This window comes from Struthio camelus, chromosome 2 (assembly GCF_040807025.1).
Source record: "Struthio camelus isolate bStrCam1 chromosome 2, bStrCam1.hap1, whole genome shotgun sequence".
Lineage (NCBI taxonomy): Eukaryota > Metazoa > Chordata > Aves > Struthioniformes > Struthionidae > Struthio > Struthio camelus.
The window spans coordinates 172681292-172703436 of record NC_090943.1 but is presented as its reverse complement, the minus strand read 5'-3'; the positions used below and the strand labels follow the sequence as shown (position 1 = coordinate 172703436).

Genomic DNA, 22145 nt, shown 5'->3' with positions numbered 1-22145 from the left:
TGAGATGGGCTCCTCATCCCCCTGACTGTTTGCACTTGTTCATGTATGAAATTGCAGTTACTCAGCTGCATGGCTGTTCCTGCCCCCATCTTGTCCTGTGTTGCCTGTCTAGTTGCAAGGCTGTCTTTTTGTGTTTGAACAGTGCCTGGCAGCACCATATGGCAGGCAGCACCACAGCAGGCTTCATTATTACTGATGATGATAGTGGTTTATATTGTGATAACGTCCAAGACATGCTGAAATGATTCATCTCGTAAGGAAAGAGAGTCTCTCCAAGGTATTGGAGTACATGAAAAGGGGCCGCAGAAGTGATTGTGTCACAGCTGACCACAAGTAATCCATCTTTCGAGCAGTCGGCTATGAGAAACTGAAGCCAGGCAGAACATTGACAATAGAGGCCTGTGGAAGGAAGTGACCAGGAACTATAAAGAAGGGCTCTAAGGCCATGAGGTTTTACATTTCTGGTCAGTAGGCTTGCAAAATGTAGCCAAGGGGCTGGTCACTGGGTCTCGGTCCTTGGGCAGCTGCTCTGCTTTCCTGACACAACCGCCCTCCAGGGTCACGTGCCCCTCCCACGTGGCTTCCAGACTTGGAGGCAGTTGTATATCGACCCCTCAGGTGTGTGCAAGGACCCAGTTCTGGGGGCTGGGGAAACGGTCTCTGTGCTGGGGAGAGGTAGTGCCCGAGACCTGGCATCAGCAGCATGGTAACTGCTGTGGTCTTTGGGATTCTTTTGCAGTCCCCTGATGTTGAACGACAGCAGTTCAGCACATTCCATGCCGAAATACAGTCGCCAGTACTCCTTGGAGCATGTCCATGGCTCATCCCCATACACAGTAAGTATGCCATGCATTCCTGGCCTTGGAGAGGGGAAAGCGGGCACAGCTTTGTGGGGAAGGGCTGATTTTAGGAGCTTCTCCAGCTGGTCCTGCCTTTGAACAACAGTTTGCTGAGAACCTCTTTGTTTTGTTTGGCAAAGTGTTTTAGAGTGACAGCTGCTTTCTAGCTTAGCCAACAGGGAGAGAGCTGTTAGCTAGTAACTCTCAGAGATGGTTGTGATGGGCCTGAGCGTTTGGCTTGCAAACCAACCAAGGAGTTATCTGAATTTGTCTGAAAGCAGAAACGGGTTGAAGTGGTGCCTTGCTTAGCTTACATCTGCTGACTTGGTCCGTATTTTGCTTTTGTCACAAACAAAATGCATTTGGTGTCACTCAATCCCTGCTAAACATTTGCTCACATTGCCTAATTAACATGTGGCAATGTGTAATTAGCGTTATACCCTCCAAAGAACTGTGCTTTTGGACAGCAAAGCTTTTGGACAACGAAGGTACTTGGGGTCAGAGCCTGGCCGAGGCACGGGCCTGAAGTAGTTGAAGGCTTACGTGGTCAGAACTGAATTGTGAGTCAGGGAACAAGGTGGGAGGAGTGAGGCACAGCCAAGTGGTACTTGCACACACAATAATCCCCAATTTAGGGGAGGTTGTGTGGTATAAAAGCCTTTAGGTTAGAGAGCAGGCAGTAACCTTTGAGGTGAAGGGATCTCCTGCAAGGTGTCATCAATGTACAGTCCAAAAGAAAGAAGTTCATAATTGGATGTGAGTGTTGTTTCCACCTTGACCTCACTGTAGTTGAATGCCGTGCAGTTAGACAACCACCTAGCTCCAGGGCGCACCTCATGTGCACTCCTGTGAGAGGTAGCTTTGTGGGTCTTGGTGACATGGCAGGATAGGAAGAGTCTCTGTAAACGTGTGCTCTCAGCTGTCCCTCAAATTGCTGCTGGATCCCAGGAATCTTGAGTTTCTGTCTTTCCTCCCCCATCCTCCTTATGCGCCTTTTGATGTGCTGCTTCCCATGACTGTTCAAAGGCCAAAGAACACAAGGAGTCTCTTCCAAACCCGTTAATGCTGGCCCCGAAATTTTTTGGATGAGCTACAGACTTATCACTCCCAGGCCTGTGCGTGTTGTCTCTGCTTGGCCTCATCAGCCAGAGCAGTGGAATAAGGTCGCTATTTCCCTGTTGCTCTAATAGCTGCGATGTGCCTGTCTGTGAATGCTGCTGTCATGATACTGCATTATGTTTTGGATGCAGAGAACTGCCCCGCAGTCCAGGTCCCACGCAGTGGACTCCACGTTACTGGGAGAATTGGAAAACTCATCCTGTCCCCTAAGAGCTGAAAAGCCGCATGCCCGCACACTCCCTGAGAGAGTTAGTTGGTTCCACGTTTATTACTGATAGGAGAGATGCGGTACATTTGGTCACTGTTTGCCTCTGGCCACCTTTGGCCTACGCTAATCCATTAAATCCCATGTCTTGACACAGGCGCTTTCATTTTAGATACTCTGCTTTGCTTTGGTTCGTATCCGTGTGTGTCCTGGGAGACTGCACCACTTAAATGCAGGACCTCTGTCTTGGTCTGTGGCACCCGTGTTTACCTCGCATGGGGAAGCCAGCAGGTATTTCTTCACCAAAGCTGTCATATGAATCCAGGTGGTTCTTTATTCTGATCCTATCCTGGCAATGCTGTACTCCAGGAGCGCAGCTTTACAGCTAGGGATATAGGCGAGCTTTCATATCTGCTGTTTGTAGCAAAATAAAGGCTGTCCCCCATTCCAAGTAACAGTTCCTGCCTGTGCTATGCAGGGGACTTCTGTTAGGGACAGTGGATTTAAGCCACTGGCTCCTGACATCAAACTGCCCTGATGTGCCAAGGTGATGCTGATGAATTTTTTAGCACAGCACCAAAATATCTAAGCCCCATTAAAGAGCTCTCCTGCAGTCAGACCACCCTCTGTGGAAGCTCTGTGTTCCCATTCCAGCTCCCTTCTAATCCTGTGATGTCTTTTTAAAAAGTGCCTTTATTCTTGCATGCAGCAAATACTTATGCAGAACCACTGGGAGCTTTTCCAGGTATTACAGGATTGTCCTAATTATGAGAAACACAGGTGGTCATCTTTTCTCAAACTTAAGTGTTTATGACTTTCAGCTCCAAAGAGAACTGAGAAATGATAGTGGGGCAGTTTTTCAGAGTGATCTGCCAACAAGTACGCTGGATCATGATACTGCCACGGTCCCTGCTTTGACTGTGGAAAAAAATGTGTTTTCACGCCAAGGCAGTTAACATGGCGTAAGAGCTTAGGGTAGGTGGAGGCGCGGGCAGTCCTGACCTTGACATAACTGAGATCAGTCCTATGCTGCTCACTAGGACTTGATCTCATATCCCTACCTCAAAGCAGCAGCTTTCTCTGCTTTGTGCCCACAGTGATTCTGCATCTGTATAACTACCTCCACATAATCATGCCATTTTTTGCTCAAGAACGCGACCTCAGACTTGCAAAAACAGTAGATAGCCCAAAGTTGGAGTCCAGAACAGGGCGTAATCATATATTACAAATGACAGCATGCTCTCTTTCGTTCTTCCACATGCGTGCTGTGCACAGCTTGCACTTCTCATTTTACAAAAGTTTCAAACCAGTGCCCATCTATTCTGTTGAAGCGTGTGACGGTGAGCACAGCCTCAGGCAGAAGTGCTCCCCCTCGCAGCGCAACCTCCTCGCTGACCGTCCTGGTTAGGAGGCACATGCAGACAGGCACGGGGATCTGACCTCTCAAGGCAAGCCTGTGGGCAGCGAGTCTGCAGAATATCTCTGCATGTCCCTGTAGACCTCATGGCACCTGGCGTGCAGTGAAACAGAATGATTTTTGTTGTTCTGTGGTATTTTTTTAATTATGAGGGAGCTGAAGGGTCTTATCTGCCCTGTGGTCTCTGCACTGTGGTCTCATTGTACTAATCAGCGAAGAGGTGAACATAGTGCTGGTGCCAGCATGCGTTACAGACAAGCATTAAGGGAGAGACAGTCAAATCTTTATCTGAAGGTAGGTAAGGACCAGGGTTGTCTTTGCCTATCGCTCAGTATTAACCGTCATTTGCTGTCCGAAGTGCCAAGAGATAGCTCTGAAGGAGGAGAGTTAGTGAGATCGTGGACTTAGCTCGGAGAGGATTAGCTAAGGGGCAGCAGGGGAATTTGAGCAGAACCCCTTACCCTGCGTTCTCCATGTCCCTGCTGGTTTTCAGACGCCCCTGTGTGCATCAGGCGACTACGGTCTGATCCTTAATTCGAATCTGGGGTTTCCTCTGTGTTCTGGCCTGAAAAATGCTGATCCCCAAGGAGGAGATGAGATTCAGGGTCACTCAAACTTCTCAATTAGTTTGCTGCTTAGCAAGATTGGTGTCAAAATGTAACCATTTCATGGTGCCATTATCAGTGTGGCAATCTTATATTTCTTACCTCTTTAGAGCTCAGTAATATCAATTTCATCTTTCATTTAAGAATAAAAGAATGAAGTCATTTAGTGGAAGGAAAAGCTGAAAATCTGGGCTTTGAAAAATCTAAACATTGGGTGATCCAGAAAAAGAATCCAATATTTTTACTTTTTAAATTCCATTATTTCCAAGAAAATGAGGTTTACAGGACAGAAGTTGGGTGTGTGGTGGTTTTTTTTGTTTGTTTTTGGATAATAGTGCTTGGGGTTGGCAATAGAGTATTATTGGCTGCCTATTGAGTCCCACGTTACCTTCTTTCCTCCGGGTGGGTCAGGATTTTGCAGTGTTTTGATGCATCTCCTTCCCCCTCCCTATCCCATACGTGGGACTATGTTTGGCTTGTGCCTAGTGCTTTACCTCACCAACACTGTGATTGTCATTTCAGGCTTCTTCCCCAGCGTATAGTGGCTCCAATCTGTATTCCCCGGATTCTTCAGCCAACTCTGGTCCCATTATCTCTGACGTGACAGAGCTAGCCCAGTCCAGCCCTTCGGCATCTCCCAGCGGCAGTCTCGATGAAAGGTATTCTGTTGCTCTCATAAAATCTTGAGTCATCTTCGTCAGGAGAATGCATTTTCCACTGAGCTGGGTGGTCAAACATCAGAGTAACATTGTGCCTCTTTTGCTAAGAATCTGTACTCTCCCCAGTGAGCGGCGGCTGGAAGACGTTGCAGCCCTTGGGACAGGGAACGTTCACGGTGTTATAACCTAATCCTGCTTACCTTACCAGGACTTCACAGGAAGCTGGACCCATCCCTCAGCATCGACTCCTTCAGGACGTTGCCTGCCCAGCCGATTTTTTGTTGTTGTTGTTTTTGATTAACTTTAATCCTGTGTTTGGTTGGCCTTACAAACAAAATTCACTGCTCCGCCGCCGCTTTCTAAGGTGAACCTGTGCTGGAGGGGTCACAGTGGTGTTTCCACAAGGAAGCCACCCTCACTGGCCTGCCTGCTCAGCGGGGTGAAATTACCAAGACGCTGGGAGCAGGCTTAGTTTTGCCCTGCCCTCTTAAGCTTGCTGCACAGAGGAGGAGGCATAGAAAGCAGCTGTGTTCCCAAGGAACTGCTTCTCTGAGGATAACACTGACAGGTCTATCCCCAAGCAGCGAGGGGGGGATGAGGCTGAGAATCTGTAGCAAGTACAGTTCAGCCAGCACCCAACGGCAGGGGTTTTCAGCTGGTTCAGATGTACCTTAGCAGACACGAGAGCTTTATTCAGACACCGCAGGTAATACTCAGCCTCGAGTGCCTCTGCCACCAGCACTCTCTGTCAGTAGAGGCCTCCCGTTGGTCCGCTCACGTGGCTGCCGTGCCCTTATTCCCTGCAGCCCCGTTCCAGCAAAACAGCAGAGGCTCTTGAACTTTCTGAGCCCCTCTGGGCAAGAAATGCCCATCTTTCTTTAGCACCTCATGGCTTGCTGACTCCTTTTTTCTTCCCCTTTAATAGGTTATTCCTGGCATCGGCACTTCCCCTGAGGTGCTGAATCACCCACAAATGCCGTTTATTGCCTTTAGTACCCTCTGCCAGGAACACTCACTCTTAAATATAGACCATATGTTTGCTTAATGGGCCTTCTCTCTGTTCTTTTGTATTTGCTGTCCTTTCCAGCAGAACTCGTTGGGCGTCTTACACCCCCAGATCAGTGAGTTTGGGTGGCAAGGGATTTCCATCTGCAAAATTAGGGCTGGCCAAATAAGCCATCTTTCCCTTCTCATAAAAAAAGATGCACCTCAAAATGCCTGGGTGCTTATGCAAAGGGTTGATCCTAGGCTTTGTCTGCACAAAGGAGTCGTTCCACTTACCTTGGTGGAATAGTTAAAACACTACAGCCTCTGGTACGGTGATAATTATGTCATACATGTCTCAGTGGTGACTTTAAAGAAGTGTATACGCTGAGCTACCTTGTACTGGTTAAGACTGTGTCCACATCAAAAGCAGTACTGATTTAACTGTACTGGTTAAAAAAAAAAAAAAATCGCCTTCCTCACGATAACTTAACCAATGCAGAGCGGACTGCATGGCAGGCCCTGGACTGACCAGCCTCCCAGACCTTTAGCCACAGGAAATCTGCTGAGGTTGTGGTAACAGCACAAGGCATTCATGCTAGGGGAGCTGATCAGAATCAGAGAAGAAATATTTATGTACTCTTTCAACCTCATCTTTGTAGCTGCCTCTGTTTGGAGGCTTTGTGTGTGAGAAAGGCAATAGCAGGCACGAGGATTTTTGTCCTGCTGGGTGGAAACGGATCTTAGAAATGAAGAACGTTGGTGCAAGATTTTTACCCATTCTTTTCCTGTTTCTCTAAGGAGTAGTCCTGTGGTCCGTATCAAAGAAGAACCCCCTAGTCCTTCCCGCAGCCCCCAGATAGAGGAGGCCAGCCCTGGGAACCCTCCTGCTGTTGAAACTCCTCTGTCTCCCTCCATGTTCATTGACTCCATCCTGCAGGAGAACGAACCCAGCACTACGACCGCTGCCACTGGCGACAGCAACACACAGCCTCAGCCCCAGGAAAAGTGCCTCAGCGTTGCCTGCCTCGACAAGTAAGTTCCACGCTGAGATTGGCTGAGCTAAGGTCTTGCCAGCCATCCCACCGCTCTGTACTGTTAAGCTTTAAAGATGCAAGTAACCTGGCTTCCAGCCAGCTTTGGAAGCAATTTCATTTGTCCAAGGAACTCGCCTGTGGCTCTGATCATGGCCCTCCGTGCAAATGCCAGGGTTGATATTTTGCTCTCCTATTCCTATTCTGCTCGAAGCAGTGAGTATAGCCCATCACCGGACTCCATACGGAGAATTTGCCCCCTGTGTAGGGGGCCCAAACCTCTGCTGCCAGAGCATACATGAACTGGGATGCCAAAATAAGAACTGTGCTGGACAAGAGCTTGTTCAAGCTGTCTGCTCCTCCAGTATAGAAATGAGTCACTGTAAAATTAGCTGTATTTCATCTTGAGCCTAGCACAGGATCAACCCAGCACATCCTCACAGCATGAAAGCTTCTGCTTTGTCTTTGCAGTCCAAAGGCAGCTGACAGACATACAGTGCAAGCAGCTTCCAGTGTTGCTTGCTAGGAACTTTAATCCCAGGGGGTTTACCATTTCTTTAGACTTAGAAGTGCTGTGGGCAGCATTTCTCCATGAGACTGCTCTGACCACATGTGCTCTGACGTTGCCCCTACGCTGTCCTCTGCTTTTGCCTGTCCCAGCTGCCCTCCAAGTAAGTAAGGGAGGAAGCTTCACATCAAACTATTGTTTGCACCCACTCCCTGGTTCTAGTCATGATAAATACATTCTCCTACTCAGCCTCTTTACTCATTAGGACACAGATTGCATTAAACTGAGGGGGGGGACTCAGTGGGTGGCAAACTGAAAGTTGATGGCTGGCTATTTTTTTAGGGAGCAAACGTGTAGTCTCATGTCTTTTATCACCACATAGTGCTCACGTCTGTAACTGCAAGCGTGGAAAAGCTAGAAAGTTGTTTGTACATATCAATACGCCAAGACATTCTCCCTCGACCATGCTGACATCTCGGCCACATTCCATTGTCCCTGTGTTCTGGGGAAAACAGAGCATCAGAGTTAACCTCTTCCCTCTGAATACCTAGACAGACTTTCTGTCCTCAAAGTATGAAAGCAGTCTGGGGAAGACACAATTAGTTTCAGTGTCCGAGAAGGCAGGAGGGAGCTCCTTTAGCCAAAAGGCTCCCAACGGGCTCGTGCGCTCAAGGTGATGGTGTTGTGACATCTTTGCTTCCCTCTGAACGAATTCTGTGTCAGCCATCGCTTTCAGAGCTGCAGTGGATCGTAGCTCTACATGAAGCAAAGGCAAAACCTGTGGAAGAATCCCTCTTCCTTTGACACGGTACAGTGAGCGCAGAGACAGCTGAAGGTGGCCTTGCCACAGCAAGGACTATGGCCTGTTGGCAGGGCAGTGGCACAACGTTAGCTGCGTTTACACCTGTCTCACGCAGAGTCAGGAAATGCCTGCTTGCTCCTCGCTCTTGGCCTTGTGGGAGAACTTTGTCTGTAGCTTCACCTATTTATAGACCTCTCCAGGGCACTGCAGTCCATTTCGCCAATACAAGCTGTCCTTAAAAAGAGACAGATCTTATGGTGCAGCTCATCAGAAGCTGAAACTAGCCATTTAGAAGGTAATAAAAATGAAAGAAAGAGTGCTGCAGAGAGCGTTTCTGAATTGTTAAGGTCTGTCTTGCAGACTGTGCAGCAGCAGGCAAAGGACACAACAACACAAAACAGTTGCCCCTGCCCCTGTGGCGAGCGAGCTCCATGGTTCCTCCTAGAGAGCTTCATAGAGTTACATGAAAGAAAGGACTTCCTCTTCCTTTGGTGCTCTTACTCCAGCGCTTTGCAAGCAACACTGCTCGTTTTTTCTCTTTGCGGTTCCTTTAGAGGGCATATTACAAAAGGAAGGAATCTGGCCAGTAAAGATTCCTAGCCGCGTAGTAATACTGTCTCACCTCCCAGCTCCTAGCATGTTTGCCACATGAATTTGTGTAAGAGGAGCTGTAGCTTGCTGTGGGTAGTCCGCATCGGCCAACAGCCTGCAGCGCTAGACGGAGCGTAACCATTTAACAGAAAATCCGTCCCCGCCCCAGGGAGTTCAAAGGCAAGGGGTAGATAATAAGAACAAAGCCAAGCCTCCGCTCTTACCTGGCTTTGGATGGTACTAGCTTTGTGCCTCAGCGCCTCTGCATGCTTTTTCGTACACTGGAGTTACTGAACGCTGTGCCTCCTGTTACGTCAGAGCAATACAAACTCCGGGAGGGGGGTCGGCATTCCTGGCATGCCAAGGCCTTGGCTTCTTTTCCTGTATCACTGGAACTACCACGTGTCTGCTTGTGCAGAGCAGCAGTAGAAGCCTACCAGCAGTCGTAGGTACCCGGTGGGAAGTGGTGTGACCAGAGCATGATTTACACTGAGATGTCCTGAGCAGGAAGAAAGGATGACTTGCTAATTGAAATGTTGGCAATGCGCTGTTTTAAATGGGCAGCACACTGTTTATCATGTCCCCAGGAGTACATCAGACCCTTCTTCAGCGTCCTATGCCAAGGGACGCAGTCTCGCCGTGTGCCCCGCGCTGTGGTCAGAGCTCGCCGCTTAGTGCTCACTCCTCGGACTTTGGGACCAACAAGCCGCGTGCACTAGTGCACCGCATGCACTGTACCAAGGGTGCGCTACCGTTCAGCACCCTTTCCGTGAGGCTTCTGTTAAATTCCAAGGAGCTTGCTCACTGTATGGAGATGCCTGTAATAAGGGAAGTGTTAACAGATGGTAGGTGACTTTAAAATATGACAGGGAGCCCAAACGCTGCTCACTTGACCCAGGCACTGACAGCCTAACCCAGAAGTGTCAGCGATACCTATTTTTCATCACATGAAGCAGGTTTCAGTCATTCTCAAATTTACCGGAGAAGAACAGCCCATAAGGCTGCAGGTCATGGCATGCAGTGCCTCTTTGTGATCCAGGGGGAGTTTTATTTGAACTGAGAATTACCTGCACGTGACCAACAGCATTTCAGCGCAAGGTGATAGTGCTGAGATTCAGGCTATAAAAGGACGTGCTTGCATGGAAAAAAGCTGGACAGTGTTGCCCAAAGGCTGTCCACCTGTGGGCCTATATTAGCCACTTTTCAAGAGCCAAAGCCCACTACATATTGAAAAATGTTGCCACCTACATTGTTACTATGACATATATCCCGTGGAGTCGCAGGCCACTGTCATTCTAAACAGAGCATTGTGTGCCAGGGCCTGTGTTTTCCCAGAGCTTCGGCTCTATGTTAGAGGTGACAGTGACTGTGAGCCACACGTTAGTGCCATGCTGCAGAAGTTAACGTAGCAAACCCACCTCAGAAATAAGTTTGTCTTCCTGAGAAACTTCTAACTGTGCTTGGCTATGCTGCAAAGGAGCTGTGCTGTCTTCACTTGCTTTTGCAGGACTGTTTGTTTCTATTTGTTTGTTTTTATTGTTAATAATAATTCTGCCAGCCTGAAACTGCTTGCCTGCTTTAGAAGCACTGCAGCAACACAACTGCAGTGCAGCGCTTAGCACGCCGCTTGAAATGCAGGAGCATGGTTGATTAATTGTTCTTGCCTTTGAACGTAACAAACATTTCATTCCTGAAAGTGCCTGATTGTGAGTCTTTTGAATCTAGTATCCTCTTCTGTTTGTATTTTTCAGTTTGACTCGCACATCGCAGATGTCAGAGGTCACTCGTCTTTGCCCCAGTTCTTCCTCTTCCTCACTTCATTGCAGATCACAGCAAGGGTTAGCATTTCAATAGCCTGCTGTCCCCAAGCATTGTAATTCTGGGCAAGAGAGCAGGGGAATACTGCTCTAAACAGGGAGCTGTCCTTGCCTTGAAGTCAGCTTTCCCAGCAGTCGTGATGTTATAGGTAGCATATCGACAAGAAAAAAACTCACTCTGAAAATTGGCACTGAGTGGCAGCCTTCTTGGCCAGCTCAACACAGCAAGTAGAAGTGTTGAATGGCCAGCAGAGGCTAAACCGCTTCTTATCCTTTTAGGTGGTCTTGGCAGGGAACGGAGGGAGGTCTGCTCCGCTGTTGTCCATGCTGTACCTGTTTTTGGTAAACGGAAACTTCAGCCCTGAGAGCTGCTGGTTTGGTAGCTCTTGCCAGCATGGAATTCACACACCTAAGTAATAAAGTGTTTCATTGAAATGTGATGGGAGCTCAGGGCTTAAATGACTTTTCTGATGTGTTCTCCGTTTCTTATGATAATGACAGAACAATGAAACTTCCCACTGCAAACCTGACTGCGCACCAAGATGCTATAGTAATAAAGCTTTTCCATAAGAAAAAACATCCCAGATGAGGACAAAGATCTGTCTAGGCCAGTATCCTTTCTCCCACAGTAGCTAATAGTGGAGGCCTAGGAAAAATTCTGAGAGGTGTTGCCCTTACATGGTTTTTGCTAAGGTAAGGAATAATTTGAAAGACAAATGTGCTCTGCCTTGAGATAAAAATGCATTTCTAAATTAATGTCTGGTGTCCCCGCAAGGGGTTATGTCAGAGGGAGTCCTTGTAGGAATTGTTAGTTCCTACCCTGGTTATTGTCTGCATGCAGGTGGGACCTGGGGTCTGCTCTCCTACACACCGAGCCCATTTCCTAGATGCAAACACACAGCACAAGGATGACCTTTTCCTGAAGGGACTGCAGGGTCCAGAGGACTGCTCTCTTCCTATGTAAACGTGATAATCACGCCAATGTGCTCTATCTTCTTGCTTTCAGACAATGGGACATTTGAAAAGGAAAATGATACAGGGAACAAAAACAGTTTTGTACATCTTCCCAGTGCTTCAAAGTCAGAAGACTGGAGGTAGTCTATTGACTAGAAATGTCTAGTATCCAATCAGCTCTTTCTAGGAAATAGCCAGCACCCTCTAGTTGTTAAAGTTCAGAAGGGACCAGCAGCTCTGCTAGGGAGGGGAGCCAGGTCAGGGACCCTGGAAGCTGCTCTCTGCTGACGCACTGACGGTGTTTGATGGACATCTGAGAACGTTGCACTGGTAGCTCCACAAGAACTCCAGGCCCTAACTGGGAAAGATGTTCTCACCATGGCCATGGATCATGCTAGGGTGAGCAGTGGTGCTGAGCATTGACTGGGCTCATTTACAGCTGCCAGCCAGCTGAAACACAACTACGGTTATGGCAAGGAGCAGTTCTGGAGGCCTCATAACGGTCTGGCAGATGGATCGCTCTTTCAGCAATGTCCATATCAAAATGTGCCTTTTCACCAATAAAAAGCTGCTGCTCCGGGCTGCCAGCTCTGCTCGTTTGCAGCAGAGGAAGAGGCAAGTCGCATGCTTTCCGCTGCCTCCCTCAGTCATAATAAAGATTCTATGGTCAAGGCTTCCCTGGCAGCGTAGTTGGCGCAGCATACTCGGGCTTGCTCTCCCACAGCGTCCAGAGCCACCATGGCATCGGTATTAAACACATCTTTCTGCTGAAAAAGAAAGTACATTGAAGTCTGAGGCAGACCCACAGAGAGCGGATCTGTTGAGTAAGAAGGTGCTATTTTTACATAGCTGCTTCTCAGACTGTGAAACAGCCCACACAAAGAGAGACCACACCACGCAAACTAGCTCTCCTCACTTCATCAGATGGAAACTCAGACAGCAAGGGTCTCGCAATAGCACGTGGTCTTTGAGGCTGCCCATGGGAGCCGAGGAAGTGGTGCTCAAGTGAGGTGCGGTGCACAGCAGAGATTTGTTATTCTTATGAGGTAGTTGGCAGCCAGAAAGCAGAATGAGTCGCCGAGAGTTTACAGCGAAGATGCACTGTGTTATACTGAGTACGTGGATGGAGAGTGTGAAGCAGAGGAAGCAGAGCCAGAACTTGCATTTAAGAAACATCCAAGGGTTGTGCTTAGGATAGGGTTATTCTTTACCTCCAAAATGTATCCGGGCCTCCTTTCCCTGCGCATCCGCATACCTGGGGTCACTTAGTGTATTCAGTCCTAAATCTGTCACGTTTCCCAGGAACTCAGCAGTTATTTTAAGGGCCTAATACTGGTTACATGGTCTCCTACAGTGATTTGGTGGGGCCTTCATGTCAGAACTCCCTGTCTCTTCCCGCAGTTAATGAAGTCCAGTGCAATAGGGATAGCAGATGCTGTATCTCATGTGCTACTTCTGGGTTCTTTATTTCCAGAAAATTTACTCTTCTGTGGGCTGCTGGGGTCAGAAAGCCCTTTTGCTGGAATATCAATATGCAGTATCTTTGAAGAAAGGTGTTGATCCGTTTCAGCACTGAAGATAGTCTTCTTGCGTTCTGCTCCTTGCCTCTCATCCTCCTCACGTTTGGCTCGGGCCGCTTCTTGGAGCCGTTGACCTTGAAGGGCACAAACGCAAATCTTGCGGAGTCCTCAGGACTCCCTGCATCCCAGTGTCTTATGCAGCAACCTCTCTCTAATCTCCCCTGGAGACATTGGTTCCTCTTACTTCAAGCCACAACGCACTTAGGAAGTGAAGCAAAAATGTGTTGCTCCAGAGAATCATACTCCCTCTTTCTTCCCTGCTCTGTGAGCACTTGATGGCAAGCCTAACTTGATGTAGAATGCAGCTCAGCACAACCAGAGCCTGACCTATGGGGAGAGATTTACCTGCAAGCAGTGTTGGGAACTGGAGAGCAGTTGCCAAGTGCCTGTCCAGTGTTGAAAATGGTGGTTCAATCCCCTTCTTTCCTTCTGCGAAGAAGCAGGGAGACTTGCTTTGAAGATCTGGAGTTTGTTAGTAGTCTAATCCCAAAGTCTCTTGTTGCATGGTCTGGCTCATACCCTTTCCTGTACTCTGTCCTCTCAGGAACGAGCAGAGAAGCTTGTCGCAGGTAACGCTTTGCGGTTTCTAATGCTATCTTGGCTGGACCTCATCCATTCCACAATGCTGGAAGTTACTAACTGTGGAATTACTGAAAATATCCTAAATCTGTCAGAGCGTTTCAGGTGCTGTGCAATAAGGACTTCAGAAGTCATTTAAAAGCACAAACTTGGATGCGTAATTTATTTGCAGAGTGTTTGTATATCTTAATTCTAAAAAAGAACTGCAAATCTCTGCAGCTCCCACTTGCGTGCGTTGGAGACGTAAGGCAGGAATGTGTTCATGGGCTGTGTCTGCAGCCAGCCTTCCTGTGGCCTCAAGCACCGTATTCCCAGAATGAGTATATTTGTTGGTCTGGCAACATACTCATTTCTGCTGCTAGGCTTCCTTAGCTGTGATGTGACCTTGTAGCCTCTTTCAGTGTTTAGCAGCAATAGCAAAATAGTCTTGGTTTTGTGATCTTCACGGTGGTGTTCTAGGGTAGGCGAATGTAAAAGAGACATTGCCACAAAGTTCTGATATGGCCGGCCACAGTTATTCATGCAGGATGCGCTGGGCCTGTAGGTGACTAGGTAGGCAAGGGATGCTGGAGCTGCCGGTATTACGTTAGAATACGTACCTTTGCAATCAGGTGTCGTCTGCAGCAGTGTGTAGGCTCTGGGATGGTAGGCTCCCCAAAGGGATAATCACAGAAATGCTGTTCTGCAGGATACTGGTGGCAGTGTTATTTGGACGGACAAGCTCTACAGCAAGTACAGACCCTCAAAGAAGAGGAGAAGTAGCTTCTTCACTTTTCTCTAATTCACATGAGACTGAAGACTGCTGCTTCAGTGTTTGCCTCATGCTTGGGTGTGTGTTCTTGTGCCTCTCCGACAACTTCCTCTTCAGCTACCAGTGTTGGTTTTCCCTACGTGGGACCTACACCGCCAGTCCTACTGTGAGCACCCTCAGTAGCCAAAAAAACAAGTCTTTCTAGGTCAGAGAACTCGGTGACTCAAACATGGAGCCGTGCCAGAACTAATGACAGTATGATAAGCTGAGCCTGCTCCTGCTAATTTTGCCAAATTTAGTGGCTTTTCACTAGGGCCGTGGGTCGGGCCCTGAGCCACTACCAAACTGACTGTTCTTCCCAAGCATGCTCTTTAGAGAGCCTCATGGTGCTACGTCATGGTAGCTACATCCTGGTACCACCGTGAGGTTTCTGGCATCCACTTTCTTCTGTTACTCTGAAATGCCACGAACACCATGGAGCTAGAGCGTAAAAGAGCATGGAGTCAGTTCCCCCACGTCATCGTTGCCTCTGCAGCTTTTACTGTCTTTCTGCTATCCACATGACCATTCTCTGGAGCTCAGTCTAGCAGTCCTAGGTCTAAGTCCGTTAAAAATAATCCTTACCAGAATTGCTTGCTCTCTGGCATCCACTTTGGTCTGCAGTGTTATCCGAGAACTTTGTAGAAGGGAACGAGCCGTGTTGTCTGAGCTGGCCTTGTTTGTCCTAGGGCCTTGCTTGTGGGTTTGGCACTCCAGTGCCGGTCCATCTCAGCAGTGTCCAATTTCCAGGTGATTATAGAGGGAGCCTGGCTTTGACAAGGTGTCTGTTTTCACTTACTAATTTAGCTGAGACGAATTCCGCTCTTAGTCCTTATCTGGAGCTGTTGCTGTTTGCTAGGAAGCGAGCTGTGATTCATGTGGGAACTTTGTGCTTCCCCATGCCCCGCTGTGTAGCTGTACAGTCCCTGGTACTGCCAGGAGCCGTGCAGGGGTGTGTGCAGGTCAGGATGCAGTGGGAAGGTTTGTTCCCCCAGGTAAATGGAAGATGCTTTAAGTTCCCTGCGTTGTTACTAGAAACTGCCTTTCCTGATGAACAAATGACGTTTTCCCCGTTGCCAACCCAGATGTGCAGGTTTCCCCTGGCCAGCAGTGGTCTCTGAAATTTTTCCCCTAAACCAAGTTCTTGCAGTAGGGAAGGTTTGTTACCCTTTCTTTGTCAAATATCAGCTACAAGGATGAGACAAGCAGAAGTGATCCTTCTGTTTGGACTGAAGAAAGGGTCCAAAGCTACTTACTGCAAAGGCAGAGCTGCACTGAGATCCCTGCCAGCCCGTGGTGGTTGGTGCTTACCTAGCACCTTAACCACAAAATCTAAATGGCTTGCAAAAGTCCTAGGGCTCAAACGAAATTCACTGTGTCTCGTTCATCCGAGTTGTTCCCCCTCAGGCCTCTCAGTCGGAAGAGTCCTAGCAATGTCGCTAAGTTCAAGCCCAAGGACTAAGCAGAGAGAGGGAGAGAGACTCACGTTGTATCACTACATTTGTCCTCGCTGGCAGTTGGAGCTGGCGTCCGTGCAAAGAGCCATGAATCCCAGCTCCGCTTTCCTGCTCAGGTTATAGGAGGGTAGCGTTCCTTGGGTTGACAAAGCGCCCTTAGTAGCCGAGAACCTGGGAGGGGCTTCTCAGCGTTGATCATCCGTGCTTGTCTTTCTTTTGCACAGGAATGAACTTAATGACCATCTGGATACCATTGATTCCAACCTGGATAACCTTCAGACGATGTTGACCACGCACGGCTTCAGCGTAGACACAAGCGCGCTATTAGATGTGAGTATCGCCTCCCTCCTGCCTGTCCTTCCAGGAGCTGGGCCCCAGCTGCGTCTTGCAGTACCATGTGCATGTGGCTTGCAGTGGCAGATGGACCACAGTAGCATCAACCATGAATTTCCACAGCACACCTGGGTTTGCTTTCCTTCCCTACACTAATCATTCTTTCCTTTGGCAGCTGTTTAGCCCTTCAATGACGGTTACAGACATGAACCTTCCCGACCTGGACAGCAGCCTTGCCAGTGTGAGTAGCTGTTAAAAATCCCTCCATGCACACACAGCTGCCAGAATGAAGTGCGTCCTGCTGTTCCGCAGCAACCTCGCCATGTGATTAAAGGAAGGCTCTGACAGGCTCTGAAGAGTGTCCAGGCCAGCCCCAGCCTGAAGGGAGGGAACGTGGGAGAGAGGAGGAACACGGAGCCCTGCGAGGGCTTGGGGAGCCACCGGGGGGAAATAATTCAATTAGCGCTGCGGCTTTCTCTGAGCAGCTCATACAGAGAACAGGGCTACTTCATCATTCATACTCAGTTAATTAGGTGCTGAGACTTCCATCTCTCATGTGAGCTCTGCCCCCTGAACATGGAATCGCACTGAAGCCTGTAGAGCTGCATGTGGTTTCCATAAACCCTGCTTTGGACTTTCTTAAATCGTCAAGAGGTTTTCTCAAGGCGAACTCCATCATGTGCTGTATTATTTATTTTATTTACTTGCATAGCATCAGCACTGAATACCATGCAGGGGACTAATACCGGCTCTCTCTGCAAGAGCCAGTGTTGCCTGATAAAATGATTTTTTCCTCAGATAATGATGATTAGTCAAATGCAACATTTCACGGCTGCATTGAGAAGGCATTGGAGCAGCAGGGTGGAATTTATGGTCAAAAACAGAGAGTCCCAGACCTTCAGAGTAGCCAGTAGCCTGATGCCCAGAGTGCTCTTGGGCTGAGGCAGAGCCAAGTCCATTTTCCTGCCCTGAGGCAGACCAGTAACTCGAGCCCCGGTGTTCTGCCAGCTGGGTGGGTGCGTGCTCCAGCTGTGGGGCGACAGAGCCGGCCTCTTTCTCTGGCCCAGCAAGCGTATCGATATTTGCACAAAATGGAAGAACTTCTTGAGGAAACGTTGAGAGGGAGACCAAGATAAACAAAAGTTTGGACATTGGGGAAGTTGCTATGAGTGCAGGGGAACAAAGCAGGTCCAAATCAGACAGAACAGGGGACTCCTTTTCCAGTTGGTACAGCGAGCATGAGTCTCTCGTTTAGTCTCTAATCCCCTCTCTCCCTCTCTCTCCCTCTCTTTTTTCTTTTTTTTTTTTTAATCTGAAAAAAGTACAAAGGCCTCTTGTTTTTTCCGTCAGTGCGGAACAGGAAACGTCTTGAAAGTTTTTGCAAAATAGGAAAGCCCAACTTCAGTCTCTTTATTGAGGACCTTGTGGGCCCACAGGTGATTCAAAGCATGCTCCTGGGGTGGCTGGGAAGAAGGTGTTAATGTTGATGTTATGGAGCAGGGACAGCAGGGATAGCACCTCTCTAATCTCCCTTTCTAAAATACACTTTCAGAGTCCTTATAGCTTTTCCCTAAGCGAAACAATTGCCATGAGCTCTTCAGGATAGACCTTCCCCCGCTCTAGAGTGTTTCTGGGATGTTTGGTAAAACACAGAACAGGACTTTGCAGTTAATAATTCTGCACTATCTCTAGTGCTTATCACTTGCTGGACATTTTCCTTACTTTTTTGTTTCTTCCTACTGCCTAGTGGTGCAGTGTAGACACCTGACGGCTAACGAAGTACCGAGTTCTTTGGATATTTGCAGGAAAAAAAAGGTGGGGAGGGGGGTTAGTGCAAAGATGCAGAGTACTGTTTTACACATATGCAGACCAATATCTACCCTGTAAGTTGTTTAACTAAGTTTCCTGCAGGCTCAAGACTCTTACCACAGCAGCTGCTAGGTAGAGCCAGAGGCCAGGGTTGGTCCTGGCAGAGCAGGGAGAAAAGGACAAGGGATCAGTGGCGTGTGGGGGAAGAACATGAGCAGTGAAGATTCCGTAATTCAGAAATGAGTTGCTTCATTTTGGGATTTTCCCAGCTTTGAGCTGATAGTTACACCATAGAAAATCTGGAATTATGATTTACTAATGGAGTCCTAACTGGAGTCCGTTGTAATTCACAGGTTATCTCTGCAGCTCACATAGGGTTTGGATCAAGGTCACTTGTATATGTATTTATCTCTTCTTCTGCATAATGTTGGGAGGGGAGTTTTATTGGGCTGTGTCTTCACCCAGCCTTCACACTATGAACATCCCCATGCTGGGTGCAGGTTGAGCTGCAGAGTTCCTAAATCGTGGACAGATGGTCTTGGGAAGACCTCTGTGATCGCAAGTGGTCTGCTTAGTACCAGTTGCTAAGCAGTAAAAAAAAAAAAAAAAAAAAGCTAAATACGCATTTAAATACCGGTTAAGGTAACTTTTCCATGAAAGCAGTTGCTGTAGTAGCCACAAGATTATTAGGAAAATCCAGAGAGGGAAAGTGGTCGCACGAGGGAGTCTCTGTGAAAGTGTTGTCCTCACAGTGGCCCAGGTGAAGGGTCCTGATCTCAGCTCAGCTGCCTGCCCAGGTCTGGCACTAGCAGGCTCAGCACGGTGTTTCCCAGGCGGCACGTTAGCGCTGTGAACAGCAGGGTTTCCCTCGGGGCTTTACAGTTATCAGAGCTTCTCAGGTGGGCAGAGTGGTTTCTCCCACTTCCAATTTTTTCCCCCCTTTATTTAACACTCACTTCTTGCCCTTTCCAGGGCCGTCTTGCTTGTTGGACAGAGACGTGAAACAAGATTGTGTCCTTAGTTAGCCACACCGTAGGTCACTCTGACAACTTAGCAGGGTGCCTAGCAGCTCTCTCATAGACTCCTACTAGCAATAAGTCTTTCAATAAAACAGGACCCCTCCCAGACGTCTCCTGAGGGCTTCCCTGGGATTTTAGGTCCCAAGGTGTAGGTTGGCTTCATGCTGTGATCAAAGGGAGCATTGCAGATAAGGGCCTTTGCATATAGCAGAGATGATCTGTGAAAGCACACGTGGCCCGTCGAGTTCTCTGTTGTAAAACTGCTCGTATCAGTCACATTTGCGACCTGGGCACCGGAGCACACTGAACAGACTGCATCTGGATCTGCAGCAGGTCACTGGCAGCCTTCTGGGTCTTGGATGTTTTTAAACCTCTGAGGATGTCTCTCTCTGAGTAGTGAGGTTTTGAGATCGTAAACCACTGCTTTCCTTGTGCGATTTGTGTGTTAGCTCAGTCCTGAGGCGGGCACAGAGAACCGTTCTCTCTGTTTGCATGGTCCCATGCACGTTTGACCCGGGCAATGCGCTGACCGACCCAACTTTTCTCCCTGCAGATTCAGGATCTCCTTTCATCCCAGGAACAGCAGAAACCTACTGAGACAGAGGCCAGCACAGCGAACACAGGTACAAGGTGGCCGTCTCGGTGTTTAGTGGCCCAGTAGCACAAGAATTGAGGCTGTGGCAAAATCGTTTGGGCTGCTCCCAAAATACGTATTTCTGTCTACATGGAATTGCACGTGTTGTCACGGTGCTGCTTTTTGTGGCAACCTCAACACATCTCACAGCCTGGGCAGGGCATGCTCCCTGGGCTGTCAGTGTGTCCATGTAGGCACATTAAAGCCATCGGTCACTCGTTGGTGCCTCTCCAGTCTCGAGAGAGCACGTTCCGGAGAACGGGCTGGAAGCGAGGCCTTGCTACGGTCAAATTCTTGTTCTCGGCTGATTTGCCAGAGGGCCTTGCCCGAGTCCCGGTATCTCATCGCTTAAACGGTGAGGTGAGGACTCTGCGCTGCTCCTTGCGAGAGGTGAGGAAGCAGTTGGTGCGGGCAGTCACTTTGCAGGAGCGAAAGCTTGTAGCTGTCGTTCTTCTGCTCAGCTTTCGGCTGCCTGGCTGCTGCAGCACGCGCTCCTGCCCAGCCCCTTTCCCGCTTTCCGAAAGGCGCTAGCCTAGCGCAAACTCTCTCTTTGCAGGAAAGCAGCTGGTGCACTACACCGCCCAGCCCCTCTTCCTGGTGGACTCGAGCGCTGTCGACATGGGGAGCGGAGACCTGCCAATATTCTTTGAGCTGGGCGAAGGGCCATATTTCACGGATGGAGACGAGTACTCAGAAGATCCCACCATCTCTCTCTTGTCGGGGACTGAGCAGCCCAAGCCCAAGGACCCCGCAGTATCCTAAGGCTGAAAGCAGGGTGAAAGAGAGAAAGCGAGCGAATACGCACTAAAGGGAAATCCAGCCGTCAGCCTCCTTGCTTTGCACAGACATTGAAAGCTCTAAACACCCTCTGGTTCATGTTTGCTTCCCCCGGCACTGTGAGGATTTCATTTGTGTGTGTGCTTAATGAGGTGTTTTGAAATCTGCTTTAGATTCTCACCACCCAGCGCTCCTCCAGTTTGGCAGCCGGTGGGGGCCGAGCAGTGCAAGAGACCCCCGCCGTGAGGTTGTCACCTGACCTGCCGTAGAGGTTGGACGTGCACCGTGGCTTCAGTGAGCAGGCAGGAGAACCTGGGTGGTCACCGAACAGCTAGCCACTACGTGATGCTTGTGTTTCGTTTCGCAGCCCTGCCGAGGGTGGCGGCCGTGCCCTGCGCGAGATACCGACGGGCCGGCTGCGGGCTGGGGCACGGCGGCAGCCGGCGGGCCGCCCCCTCGCTCCTGGGAAGCGGGGCGCTCGCTGGGTTTGTAGAAGGGGTTGCTTTTCTGAGGAAGGGAATTCCTCCTCCAGCCCTGTCCCCTTCCCTCCTTGCCCCGGAGAGGCGGATGCGATGGTTTTTAAAGAGAAATAAAAGTTTGCCAACCTGGCGCTGATGGGTTGGATCCCTTTGTGGTCTCTGCCTTGCGGTCTGATCCCCGAGGGTCTCCGTGCGCGCGTGTGCCCAGGCGCCCAGGGCTCCCGAGCCCGGCTTTATCTTCTCTTTTTATTTTCTCTTGCTGTGAGTGTTTCTTTTTATTTGTTTCTTTGGTTTTGTTTTTCTTTTGCTTAGCAGTAAAAATTTGTACATTTACACTTCAGATTGTTAATAGTAAAAACTGTATTTTGAATTTTTACATGAGAGAAGAAGAACCCACTTCTATCTATATATATATAAATATCTCTCTATATATATACATACAAATATATATAAAACAAATGGTCTGTCCCCTGGTGGCTTTTCTATGGTTGAAAGCATTACTTCTGTCATCTGTTTGGGAAGCGGATGGGATAAAGGCCCAGAAACTGCCCTTGCTGCCCTCGGCGCCGGCTGGGTCAGAGCGAACCGCTCTGTCCTCACCTTTGGGGGCGGCCGGCGGGGATGTTCCTGGCCTGGCGGGAGGCCGGGCCCGCGGGCGGCGGGTGCTCAGCACCCGAGCCCCTCCAGGCTCGCGGCCTCGGCTCGGCCGCCTCCGTGCCCGCTGGGGCACGGCAGCGCTCCCGCTGCCCCCAGCCTCGCTAGGGCGCTGCCTCAGGGCCGGGCGCCCCCGAGCCCCTTCCTTCTCCAAGGCCGCCCGTCACCCTGTCGTCAGGCCCCGCGGGTCGTGCCAGATGTTTGCCCTCCCGCGCTCGCAGGCGTTGCGTTCCCGACTTTCTCCCGTTTCTGCCTTTCTCTTTGGTGCCGGTTTGTTGGTGGTTTTTTGCAGGGTTTTCTACCCGGCGCGTCTGAACTCGGCAGCTCCGTGGCAGGTGTCTCCTTCCCCAGCTACGTGTCTCTGCCCGGAGCAAGAGCTGGGCCAGGGCTGCGGTTGCTTTGGGACGAGGCGGGCGGCGGGCGCCCGTTACGGTGGGGCTCCTGCGGCGCGGCCTCCGCACGCGTTGGGGCAGAGGAAGGCGGCGGAGGTCCGGCGGCGA

General features: G+C 49.5%; 1 protein-coding gene across 4 annotated transcripts in view; it reads left to right on the top strand.

Annotated features, from left to right (window-relative positions):
• HSF1 (heat shock transcription factor 1) overlaps positions 1–21459 on the top strand; it is a 76625-nt gene extending 55166 nt beyond the window's left edge. Inside the window, exons 7-14 of one of the 4 annotated variants that reach the window (XM_068933585.1) lie at positions 740–836; positions 4708–4844; positions 6630–6863; positions 10515–10601; positions 16165–16270; positions 16449–16514; positions 19655–19724; positions 20292–21459. In XM_068933585.1, the coding sequence (XP_068789686.1) occupies positions 740–836; positions 4708–4844; positions 6630–6863; positions 10515–10601; positions 16165–16270; positions 16449–16514; positions 19655–19724; positions 20292–20497 (1003 nt within the window). In that variant the 3' untranslated portion in view covers positions 20498–21459. The remainder of the gene's footprint in view (positions 1–739; positions 837–4707; positions 4845–6629; positions 6864–10514; positions 10602–16164; positions 16271–16448; positions 16515–19654; positions 19725–20291) is intronic. The other 3 variants (XM_068933587.1, XM_068933586.1, XM_068933588.1) reach the window with 3 other exon arrangements.
• Positions 21460–22145: the final 686 nt, after the last annotated feature.